Below are 12,671 nucleotides of genomic sequence, written 5' to 3'. Positions count from 1 at the left end.
TGGTGGTTTGTTTGTGTGTTTGCAAGAGGTCGGGACAGGTGGGTGCTGAAGGTTTTGGCCTGTTTCGCTCCTAAGAATATAACCAGAAATTGGATGGATGTGCAAGAGAGCGCTTCCAATATTTTTCAGTTCTAAAGATGAGACGAAATAGGCATCTTCAAAGTCAAAGTTCAAAACCGATATTCCACATTCTTTTTTATAGCTTCATTAGCTGCTGTGGTAATCAATTTGCCTTTCCAATCTGCCTTAGCAAAAATTTACATCCAAATGCAGCTTAAAGTTAAATTTAGTGAAATGAAACAGTCAAATTTGTCAGCATGCCTTTGCTTTTAAGTTTACTAAAAACCTGAAGCCCTGCTTGTTTCATGCAGGTTTCATAAACCCCTTAAACTGCTACCATAAAATGTTGCTATGAGTGTTCCTCATCTGCCTTATCGCTGTCTTGCAGGGATGCCCAGGTTCGCCAGCCAACCGTTGCCAGCCACTGCGCGACTTGGGGACAGTCAGGTGATGGCATGTGAGGTCAACTCGGATCTGGTGGCCTTCATCCGGTGGGAGAAAGACCGACAGCCCCTGGAGCTGAGTACCAGGTTGATCCAGCTACCGAGTGGAGCCCTGGTTATAAGCAATGCCTCGGAGACGGACGCTGGCACGTACCGCTGCCTTGTGGAAAACGTTGGCTCTTCCAAGTTGAGTGATGAGGCCGAGCTCCAAACTGTACCAGGTAATTTGAGAGAACACCAGGTGAAATGTTGTCCATTATGAATCTACATCTGTTACTATAGGAACTTCTCGCTGTAAACTCAGTTATGCAATATAATGAATACACTAGTATTGTTTTCTAATATTAAAATATTTTACCCTGCTTGTCATCAGTTGTCACCTGTTAAAGCGTCACCACATCTTTAATTAGAGCTTTTAGACCCTCGTAGGTCCTCTTGTGAGGTAAATTGAAATTTGTATATAGTCCAGTGCGTCATTTAATTACAGCAGTACAGTGAGTTCTCTCTCGGTTGCTCATTACCTTTAGCGTGAAGAGACCCGGCTACCTGTGGTGAGAGATTTTTGAATGCTAGCAGGAGCGGTAAAATTCCCACTGGGGTTATCAGTGACGCAACAGTAACTCAGCTGCAGCTCAAAAGGAGCCCAAATTCCATTGTGGCAGGTTCTTGTCTCACCCCCCTGGAAGTTTTATTTACTAAGTTGTTAAGCACCAGGCTCCTGCCAGCACAGGGAAGATATTAGAGGCTGTAAATCAGACTTCAACAAGGCCCCAGTGGGGGTCTTCATCTCTGTTTGCCTCCTCTAAAGATGTGTGGTAGAGTGGCAGGAAGTTGGAGGCACACAAAAGGGAAGGTTTTAAAGCTTTGTGACAAAATGGAAATACATTTTTGCGTGGACACCATCAGATATTGGCGGGACATGAATAAATGTATTCGGTGTAGTTATTATCCTGTTTAGTTGTGTCCTTTTTTTGTTTTCTTTTGAAGCCACAACCAAATACAGCTCTGGTATTTTCGCCGTGAATCGCTGAGTGGGAGTTTCACACATTCCTGTGAACTCGCAGCAGTTCATTATTAAAAAAATAAGAAGTCTGGCGGACCATGACCCTCGTGGTTATTACTCGATGCTATTCCAGCATTAAGTTGCAGCTCGTATCATACACAGCTTTATCTGTGCTAGATATCATTATCATTATTCAGTCTGACTCTTTGTGGTTTGAGTGTCAGGCTGTCAGCCAGTCTTAAGTGTAAGATGGATGGACACGGGAGGTTAGCTTACTCAACCCTAGCCTTAACCTCAGCCTTAACGGTCACCCCCCTTTTTCCCCCGTCACTTAAGAAACTGCAGGGGAAGCTGGAATTCCTGTTGCAGGCTGTGATTTACTGTTTGTTTGTCCTTTTTTTCTGATCAATAAAACAAATAATACACTTGATAAGAGTTCAAGATGAAAGCGGCTTTGGAAAATAAAGACAACAACTCTTGAGTTTTTAATTCTTCCCAGAAATTCTTTGCTTAATCTCAGTCTTAACCCTGACCCCCTTTTTTCCCCCCTTCACATCTAAGAAACTGGCGAGGAGAGGAAGCTGGAATTCCTGGTGCAGCCTGTGTCTGTGACCAAGGTGACGGATGCCAGCGTGCTGCTGCCCTGTGTGGCCACGGGTTACCCTGCACCACGCATCAGCTGGATGTTTGGAGACAAGCTGCTGGAAGAGAGGTACGTGTAGGGCAGCTCTTACACTTATTGTTTGATGCATTTATCTATTCTGATCGAAAAAGCAGAGATTGTTAAACAAAAAAGAAAAAACAACAGGTTTGGATTATCACCTGAAAGTTGCCAGTAATTGGCGATAGTTACAGTAAAGCCACAAGCAGTTGTGCTCAGCTTCCCTGGGCTCTCGCACATTCCTAGGTTTATAAAAGCAGCAGAGTACTGTAATGTACTGCTCCTTTGTACCCGGTGCCTCTGGCCTCCAGAAGCTAAACTGTTAGTCCTGGCGCCTGCTCCCCAAGGTATTAATGCCTTTCTGCCACAGCTACCCAGAGAGCCCCGGGGGGAGACCTGGACGTGCCAACGGAGCCACTTCATCTGGGAGAGCAGGCTGCGGGGTTGCCAGCTGAGGGGAAGTTCACAAATTAAGAGCCAAGACAGAGTGTCACAGTGCCTGTGCTCTCACTTCTCTGCCTCTCATTAGCTCAGGCAGTGCAGCTCAAATCCCTCAGAGAGAATTGCATTGGACATGTGAAGTTTGGTTCTCACCAATTAAGAAAGCACTTTGTTTACCTAACCCCTGTGTGTGCTCCTGTGGAATAATAACTCTTCAACTCAACGTGGCTAAAATGCGGCTCATTTATCTAAATCTAGCTCAGAATGGATTTGGGCGTTCAGTGAAATTAAATGTAAGGTCGTCACATTGGTAATCGCGAGGCCCCGGTGCGGTGTGAACGAGAATATCATTAGACCTTCCAACCTCTGGTTCCAAGCATAGCTCCACACCTCAAGTTTCTAATGCCTGTGGAATTGTCTGAATGTTCTGACCCGCAAAGGGAGCTGGGTAAAAAGGTACTTATTAGTCTACCTTCTATTAAATACAAGACAATATCCAGCTCGCATAGCCAACCCCCGAGGGTGTCTCCGTTGGTAATTAGCAAGCATAGTGAGAAAGCAGGGATGTCTGGGTCATATAGAAGAAGACCCCGATGCTCCTGCCTTCAGCGCAAAAAAAAATGAGCGGTGAATACATCTCCAAGGTTGTTCCTTTCTTTTCATTAACGACGACATTGACAATTAAAAAGAATAGCAGTGGAATTTTCCCCTTTTTTCCTGTTGACAGTCCCCTGTTCCTTCCAGGCATTACATGAAAGATAGAAGTGCTCCTGTCAATTAAAAATTGGTGTGGCATGTAGTGTAAGGGAGAGAGTAAGGGGAATCTGCAAAGAGTATCTAATTGGTCTTTGGTGCGCAACACAAACAGGGCCTTGAAAGCAGCGACGCTGGAGCTGTAGACATGAGATGAGAGTTGATGAAGACGTGTCAAAGCTACCAATCGAAAGCGGAGCAGCTCAGCGATGGCGGGGAGTATCGCTGCCGATTCTTCAGCTCGGTCACATCTCTTGTTTTCTTTTTCTCTACGTCTGAATTCACAATGGCTTACAGCTACTATTATCCTGAGCAACAAATAACAAAGGTAACTCGATAAGAGTGCAAGATGAAAGAGGCTTTGGACAATGCAGACTCTTGAATTTCTAATTCTTCCCTGTAATTCTTTGCTAGTCCTTCCACTTTCTGCCCGACTTCACTGAAGTTCTTTAAGATACTTTGAAAGACGCAGAGGAAATCTTCAAAAGTCTTTTCACAATGTGCTGCATAAAGGATTTCTGCCATAAGTAGGATTTCTGTCTTAGGTCTTTGAAGAGTCTCATTAGCATGTTATTCATAACCTGTCAGGAGACATTTCATTTGGATCACTTGCCCGTATTGGCACGTAGGCCTTACTGGCTGTTTAAAAATGTCTCTATGTTGACAGACAAGGACAGAGCAGAGGGCTGAAACTAAACAGGTGGTTGCCCCACTCTCAGTCGATCGGTAGCTGATTTCTCTTTGTTGTGTCCGGCTCACAGGGTCACTGTGTCAGATCTGGGAATAATATTCATAGATTCTTCTTGTGACCAAGAAAAAGCGTGTTGGATCTCGGTCAGTCACAGTCTGCAGTCTTTTACAAATCTGTAAGCGATAGAAGAGAATGACCAACCACCCGACACCACCACCACCCTTTTGTCATGAGTGAAAATTAAGTCCTGGACCTGTTGATTGTGGCTCACCTGGGACAGAAACTTATGCTCTCCTGCATGTGTCTGAGTGTGATTATAAAGAAACATGTGGTGAGATGCTGCCTCACTTTACACAGGACAAAATTATCAGTTTTTACGTGTGAATCTCTTGTTTGTTTGATCAACTCATTCAATGATTTATGTTGTTTTTTGCAACCCACCAACTTTTATTGGTACACATTGTGTTTTTTCTCTACTTGCAAAGTAATTTTTGGATAATATCTCCTTTTTTATACGTAAACATACACTTACTAGACACTTCATTAGGTATGTCTTGCTTGTACTCCCTTTGATCCTCAGAGCTATCTTAATTCTTCATGGCACAGATTCAACAAACACTCCTCAGAGGAAGACGGGAAAAAGACATGCTGAGGATGAGAGCCAGAGATTAATAATAACTAATAATTTTACACAGAGAGGTGTATAAACACAGAGTCACATAGTTTATGGCAAATTCTGACCCTACCATCTTAAAGTATTCTTTCGGATGGAGATCTGGTGACTTAAGTACAGGGAAGTCACTGTCATGTTTGATATTATGTGAGCTTTGTAACAATGATGAGTTATTCTACTGGACGCAGGAAATGGTACACTGTGGTCATGGTCAGCAACAATATTCAGTGCTCGGGGCATTAAACAGTGCTCAGTTTGTACTAATGGGCCCAACATCGTTACACCACCAGCAGCCTGAATTCTTAATACAGGGCTGCAAGGATGGATCCAAACTTTCATGTTGTTCACGCCAAATTCTGACCCAACCATCTGAATGTGGCAGCAGAAATCAAGACTCAACGGACCAGCCAATGTTTCCAATCTTCTGTTGTTCAGTTTTGGTGAGCTAATATGAATTGTACCTTGTTTTTTTGCTGACAGTAGTGGCTCACCATGTGATCTTCTAAACTGCTATAGCCCATCTGCTTCAAGTTGCACTGTGCTGTGCAGACGAGAAGTTATTTCAGTTACTATTGTCTTCCTGTCAATTCGTAAGCATTCTGGCCGTTTCCCTCTGACCGCTAGAGACAGTTGTGTAGGAGAACCCCAGTAGTTCAGCAGTTTCTCAAATACTCAGACGAGCCCATCTAGCACCAACAACCTTGCCATGTTCAAAATCACTTAAATGATCTTTCTTTCCCATTCTGATGCTCATCTTGAACTTCAGCACGACTAAATGCATTAAGGTGCCGATTAGCTGGTTAGAAATGTGCACTTTCAAGATGCTGAACAGGTGTACATAACAAAGTGACCGCAAGTGTAGTTGTCTGTAGAAAAGCAGGGCCTATCTGTTCCGATGCTACGTTTTCCAATGCACTCAGTATCGATCATACAATGGATTATTCCGCTGAAACGCGCTGTTTGTGTATTCGCCGGGGTCCTGAATGTTGCCTCAATTCAATTTAGCCTCTGAGCAATTCTATTGCCAAGGACACCGGGCTCAACATTTATTTTGATTAATATCAGCAACACTGCGACAGCATATGTAGCACTTTAAGCTGTTCCTTCAACACACTGAAGATGCAGTCTTTGTAAATATGCCTTGTGTCATCCGTTACACAGAGAAACAGGCCTTTGGATCTCTCAGACATACTGGTCCTGATGACACTTATGAAAAGGACAGTCATTTTTTGTTCTCCGGAGTATCTCTCAGTCACCTAACAGAATTCCTCAGCAGTCAATAAAATGGATGAATTATGCATGTCGGCTAGCAACAGGGAATTGACTGAATATGTAAATCACCGCCCCCCTTTCCAAAGCCTCAAAGTCATCTGTCTCCTCGCCTCCTTGTGCTCCTGTGTTTGCTTAAATATTACTGTGTGTATTGCATTTAGTTGTGCATGAAGACGGGAATTTAGCTCAGCATATTTGTTAGCTATCATATCGTTTCATGTATTTATAGCTGTCGCGTAAGACACCGTGTCACTGTTGTGCCCGCTTTTCAGCAGAATGACTTGTAGCGATGTGGAACCCAAACCACTAGTACCTTAATAATAATTTGAAGATTCACACCAAAGAATTGATTCCACTGCTCTTGAAAAGATGGCATGACCGAGCAAATGCCACTGCCATTTAAATCCCCACTCCTTCAGATGCAATCATAGATAATTGCCTCTTTTTTTCCTTTTTTTTTTTTTTAAAGTGAAGTCATAGTGACACTCAAAATTTGAACCTTCTTTGTTCTTCACATCTTTTTTAATGTGTTTGCAGCGTTAACACTCACACATTCAACCATTGTCGTTGTTTTGGTTTTTTTTTTTGTGAATTCCCACACCAGTTTTCCATGTGCCATCATGAACTTTGCAGGTTTTCAAACATTAAAGAGAAAGGACATTAAAATAAAAAACACAGGCAGTGAAACTGAACCAAAAAATTAGCCTAGCCTGATTTTCACTTGTTTCTTTCGTCACATCGGCAATTAGCGTGTCGTCCACCTAGCACTGAGGTCCTCCTCTTGCAGCGAATGATAGTGTCAGTGATGTTTCGTGTGCATCCGGCTGACAGATATGATTACACAGACCACAGAACACAGTTTCTGCAGCCTAAGGAGGAAAAATGGAGAAACCTCTGTTGTCATCCGAGTGTCAGAATGTGAGTAATGTAATCTTACGTAACTCTGTACAGCCCCTCCACCATAAAACCATCTTCATAAAAGTTCAATTGTTTGGGCTTTTACTGTGTTCATTACCGAGATCACAGGTAAATGTTTCTGTTGTTTTTATCCCCCTTGAATATAAATGTAAATGTAGTTGCAAAACATCACTGCTAGCTACAGTACAGCAATACAATACAGCAAATATGTACCTGATAAAGTGCATACATTAAAGCAGCATTCAAGATTCTTCTGGGTTTTCTCTTAGTCAGAAAACAAAACACATTAAGGAATTAAGATCAGTGTGAGTGTGAGTGGAAAGTGTTCTGCTCCACATGTTTTCCCTCATTCAGAGAGGTTGACATGCACGGTGGATATCCAGCACACCACGTACTCCCAGAGAGGCAGGAGGGTCCGTGTGCTTAGAATTCTGCATAGGAACTCAGATTTCTCCAGCATTGGTAAAATGATAGATGGCAGTAGCGGAGAGTGGGGTTAAGGTAATGGAGGGATTTTGCTGGCATGTGCAGGCTGAGAAAACAAGACAAACAACACAGGCTCTCTCTGAGTGGAGCAAGAGAAGTCTCTCTTTAGGCTGTCTCTCTCTGTCTCCAGCACATCAGTGTCTGTAGCTCTCCTAAAAGCATGCTTCCTGTCATAGCATTCATTTTTTTCTTTGCATCCTCATCACAATGTTGTTTTTCTTGCCAAGTAAAGATCCGTCAGTTGTTGGGCAGAGGCAGGATCCACAATCGGCTGCGTTTTTAGTCCTAAAAGGAATCTACTTTTTTTGCGCACTGTGTAATTTACCTCATTAGTCAATGTAGGACTGAGAATATGGGGATTTATTCACTGATAGCGGAAACAGCTCACTTCCCCTCATTTGCTTTGCCTCTTCACCAGGTGTTATGTGGATATATGTCCCCCTGAGGCAGTACTATGGGTTTGTAAATGTGACACAACAAGGACCACACAGAGTTCAGGTGGCCTTGAGCACCTGGAGGCACACCAGCCATCCAAAAGTCTATTATGCGAGGCTTCATTGCAGTATGCACTAATCAAACCATCAGTTTATTATTGGGGACCTTTTGTAGGGGGGGAAAGCAAATAAGGTAAGGAATGTGGGAGTTTTTTATTTTTTCCTCTCGAGGGTCCCGCAGCTTTCCGTTATGAACCAGAGGAAAACAAAAATGTTTTCATGACTGAGTCAGTTGAGAAACTTGAGCCTCTGCTGCTGGCACCAGGTTGTTTCTCATTAATCTTGCACATTAATTTTTATTTATTTCTCCTTCAGTTTGTTTCTAAGGCCGGTCGGGCTTCCTTCTTTATCTTGTTTGTCTCTCCTGGTAGTTTCTTCAGCGTCATGTCTCATATTGGAGCAGGTATACATTAAAAAAACGGGGAGGTGGAGGGAGAAACCATTCCAACCCGCTGCTTGCCCTTTCCTCTAAGACGAGATCTGTTTTTGGCACACCTAGAACATGATTCAAATTCATGGAACTGTAATGATTTTGTTCTGGTCAAAATGGGAGAAGTTCAATTTGCGTTCACTTTAAACCACAAAACCTAGAAGAGCAGAGTGGTTTGCATTCATAGTGCACCACAGTGCAGAGAGCCAGAGAGTGAAAAGAACATGAGATCAAACTGAGAAAAACTTAGGAGTTTACACTCTATCCATTAATAATGAATCCCCCCTTTTTTTCTCTTATATTCTTTGTTGTTGTTGTGACAGTTGTGACAAGATTCCACCCGTTTTCCCCTCATGCTGCAGATAGCATGACCCGTGCCCAACTACTGTCACAACACCACTGATTGCTCTGTGACAGCGTTACTGCTCTGCCTCCACCTGCACAGCTCTTCAGTGATGTGCAGCTTCCCCTCACCCAAGTGTACTGACCTTGCTGCCGGTTTGTGATACGGAAGGCTGAGCCACCAGTCACACATACCAAATGTGTCCACGTCCTTCTCTGAAGCCTCTGTGGCTGTCGCTGCCGTCAAAGCTGAATAGCAGAACGGGGGACAAGTTTGTGTTTGAGGCCCATACGCATTGACGGACGTACTCAACAAGTTTTCTGGAGCAGAGACATGTTGGAAAGGAGCTGAGGGAGGAAAGGGTTGTTGTGCTTTCCAGTAGTTTGAAACTGAAATATGGTCTTGGGGTTGTGGTTACTCAGGAGGTAGAGCAGGTCATCTACTAATTGGAACGTTGGTGATTCGATCACCGTCTCCTCCAGTGTGCATGCCAAATATTCCAAGACATTAACCCCAAGTTGCTCTCCAGTGCATCCTTCGGCATATGATTGTTAGATAGAAAGCACTCGCGTGTTGCACAAATTTTAGCCATATATGATGTCTTTGTATATGGTGTTGTTTCTGCTGGGACAAACAACGTGGAAAGTTGTAGTTGTCAGAAGGGGAGCTACTGTAGCATGAACGCTGGCACGAAATCTGAGAAGACAGCAAGCCTAATTAGCATCGCCGCTTCAGAACACCGCCCCGTGGTCTTCGCTTTGCTTGGATTGTATGCATGCGTGCATCTGCCGTTTTTGTAACAAGAAGAAAAGTGACGGTGGGAAAACAGCGAGCCAATTTAACATCTCTTTGTAGGTAAATCCAGTTTTAATTAGAGTCTCACTTACCGCCGAGAACCTTCAGCTTACTGCACGAGACATCCTTCACATTCTTCCAGCAGGCACCGCGTCTTAATTTAAACGACCACAAGTGGAGCGAGCTCCCTCACAACAGTTTGAGGTGTCTCCGGCTCATTCAGCTCAAGCCAATTTACTTTGTCTCCCTCCCTCATGGTCTCAGTAATGCATTCCTTGTTCAGCGGAGCACTTTAGGCACTGCAGTTAGAGCCGAGATTGACTCGCTCTAAACGGAATGAGAAATTGCCCGGTGGTTTGACGTGTACTGTATGTTCTTCTTTCAACTACAAGAGGAAGCTTTCAATGCCTTTTATGGAGCACGCGGCATTAAAGGCCAAGAGTCTGAAAAGCTGTCCTGGTGAGACTTAGCTGCAGGAACGCTTGGTGCTACATGCGTCTTTCAGAGAAATTTTTCATTCAGCGGGTTTTTGACATGCAGAGCCTCGGAGCACAACCAGCCACACTGGCCCTCACGCGCAGAGAAGTAATCAATGTACAGCAGGACGTTTGGCATTTCCTGTTTTCCTTACTGCAGTCTCGGGACTAAAAGGAGAGGCAGCCGCCTTCTTTGTGTTTCCCCCACTTTCCCACCTTGAACACTGAGGCCATCCTCTGTCAAGCTTTCTGCTGAGTGTACTATTTTTGCACCTGTTTCTTTTTTTATACAATCTGGTCCTGTGTGCTGTTTGTTCTTCTCAGATTGCAGCACTCTGAGTTGAACTTGTTTCAGTATGGCTCTTTTGACCTGAGTACATATACCTGTTCCTGGCTTGGATTAAAGAGCAAGCCTTACACTGCTCACATATCTAATGAGAGGTTGGTTACAGGAACTGTTAATGTGATTCCTCTAGAATTTTTTTTTCCTAGAATTTGTCAGCTAGTGTTGCCAACTCTGTGATAGGATAGCTGTGTGGGAAACTATGGCTGATGAAACTGCTTAAAGTTAGCTCTTTTTGACATAAACATGACATTTGACAACCTTCCCTGTACCCTTAATGATGACTTCTGACACCTCACGATATATCAATAAAGGTTGATGACCACTAGAATATGCTCTGGGTTTTGGCAAGAGTAACCTTATGCCCATTTTCCATTAGTAGCTACTTGGGTCACCATGGTTTAGTGAACTCTGTACAGGTAGAGATCAATTGCTGATGCACCTCAAATATGACTGCTCTGTTCAAAAAAGAGAAACCAGGGTTACCCTTGCAGGCGTACAAGGGGGAAAGAGTTTAAGCTAACAATCTACAGAGGAGTAAATGTAGAGGCTATTTGTCGAATTCAGAGATTTGTAGCAATGACGGGCCAAGTGGGTAGATGCAAGTTAAACTCACTGAAATGCTTTAGGGTTTAAGAACCTTTGAGGAATTCCATTGGAAGTAAAGATTAACACTGATTTACACATGAGCTTCGAAAGTCCATTTTCTCGACCAGCTGTCAACTACAAAGTGATGAGATCAAACTATTTTTTTTTCTCTGGATGAGGCTTGATTAAGTAGAAATGAAACAGCAAAGTCTTTTTGGTGACAGCAGGTTGAGTGCCACTTGAATGCTTCTCCCCAGCACAGGCAGATGGCCTCAACGGCCAGCACTGCTGAACCCAGGTGCAGTCGAGAAAGGAGGTGCGGGAGCTTACGTGGAGTATCTTTGCCACTCAGCAGTTGGTTTAAAACAAAACCAGCCTTCAGCATATAGTTGTTTTCTTCAGTATCCTCCTCTTTTCTGCAGATATCCACTATGCAGAAACCATTATGCGCTGATCTAGTGTTCCTCAGTTGCATCTCGCTTGCTGTGGCTGTCTTTTGGATTTTTATCTTCGTCTGCCGACCCGCTGATCCCGCTTTTCTCCCTGCATCCCATTTTCTCTCTCTCTCTCTCTCTCTCTGAATGCAGAGTTCTCTCTGCAAGCTATTGATTACCGTTTTTCTTTCCTCTCAGCATCCTCCTCCTCTCATGCTCCAGTGCTTGTTGAATCAAGCCGGAGCTTGGCCACAGACTGCATCCCCGTGGGCTTGTTGGGGAAATCAAAGTTGGGACTGTTTAAAACGGAGAGGGGTCACTGGTTCAAAACGAGGCTGTACAAATACTTGTGTGTTTGGATCTTTGGGTTAGGCATAGATTCTTTAGGTAATAAGCAGCTGAATGAAACAGGTTTTCAGTCTGCTAGTCGGGGCCGCTTCACAGCACTCCAGTTAATTAACGGCTAATGAAAGAAAAGGAAAACGTTTGTTAAGGGCTGCAGTAGCGTGGCTGTGCAAACTGTAAATCCCAGCTGCTCTGGTAAAAGCTGGACTGATCAATGCCTTGAGACTCTATATATTATAGGACAATAACATATGATAATATTACAAACACATTATTACGGTCACGCTTATTGTTTATTGCGCCTTTAGTACTACTACTCTGCAGGCTCAGCTTGTCTACGCACTTTATGGCTTTCAGCTTTTCTTCGCTGTCACACCAGGAGTGGCTCGCTTCCCACAGCAAGCCTGCTAAGTTAGACTGACTTGCTCACACAGGCGCAATTATGCTGTTGGGTTGCTGAGCGAAGAATCGGAGACGGGAGAATTGTTGAAAGTTTAAGTTTAATTGCTGATCCTCCTGCTTTCTGATCATTTGCGCTACAACTTTGCCCCGTGCTTTGACTCAAAGGTGTGCCTGCAATTTGTAGCTTTTAGTCACTGTTTGGTGCTGGTTTCAGCTGCACAGAGGACTGTGTATATCAGTGACATTTGTTCAAGCTGGTTTATCAGTGATTTTTTTTTCTTTTTTTTGGCAGGAGATTATGGTGAATACAGCAGTCTTTTTTCCACTCTAGTATTTTTACATCGAGAATCCTGTTTCTATCCCACTCTAGTTATATTACCAGGTTTCCAAATCCAGTAAACTGTTGGGAAGAAATGCAAATTGCTTTTCTTTCTTGGGGCGGTTGACTCTGCTTTTAGCATCTTTTATTTATTCAGAGAGTTGGTATGAGGTGACAGAGCAAAAAGAAACGAGGATGAGATGTGGAGTCAAACCCAGGTCAGCAGAGGAGCTGGGGGCTCCAGAGGATGCATCCATTACTGTTCAGCGATCTGAGCAAGAGGAGAATACATTTCATGTAA

At 43.6% G+C, this 12,671-nt stretch overlaps 1 protein-coding gene across 1 annotated transcript in view; it reads left to right on the top strand.

Moving 5' to 3' along the window:
* neo1a (neogenin 1a) overlaps positions 1-12,671 on the top strand; it is a 156,066-nt gene that overhangs the window by 84,032 nt on the left and 59,363 nt on the right. Inside the window, exons 3-4 of the mRNA XM_085163299.1 lie at positions 449-724; positions 2,068-2,218. Of these exons, the coding sequence (XP_085019425.1) occupies positions 449-724; positions 2,068-2,218 (427 nt within the window). The remainder of the gene's footprint in view (positions 1-448; positions 725-2,067; positions 2,219-12,671) is intronic.

This window comes from Neolamprologus multifasciatus, chromosome 1 (genome assembly GCF_963576455.1).
Source record: "Neolamprologus multifasciatus chromosome 1, fNeoMul1.2, whole genome shotgun sequence".
Classification (NCBI taxonomy): domain Eukaryota; kingdom Metazoa; phylum Chordata; class Actinopteri; order Cichliformes; family Cichlidae; genus Neolamprologus; species Neolamprologus multifasciatus.
Note: the sequence above shows the minus strand (reverse complement) of the source record. Positions and strands in the feature narration are given on the sequence as shown.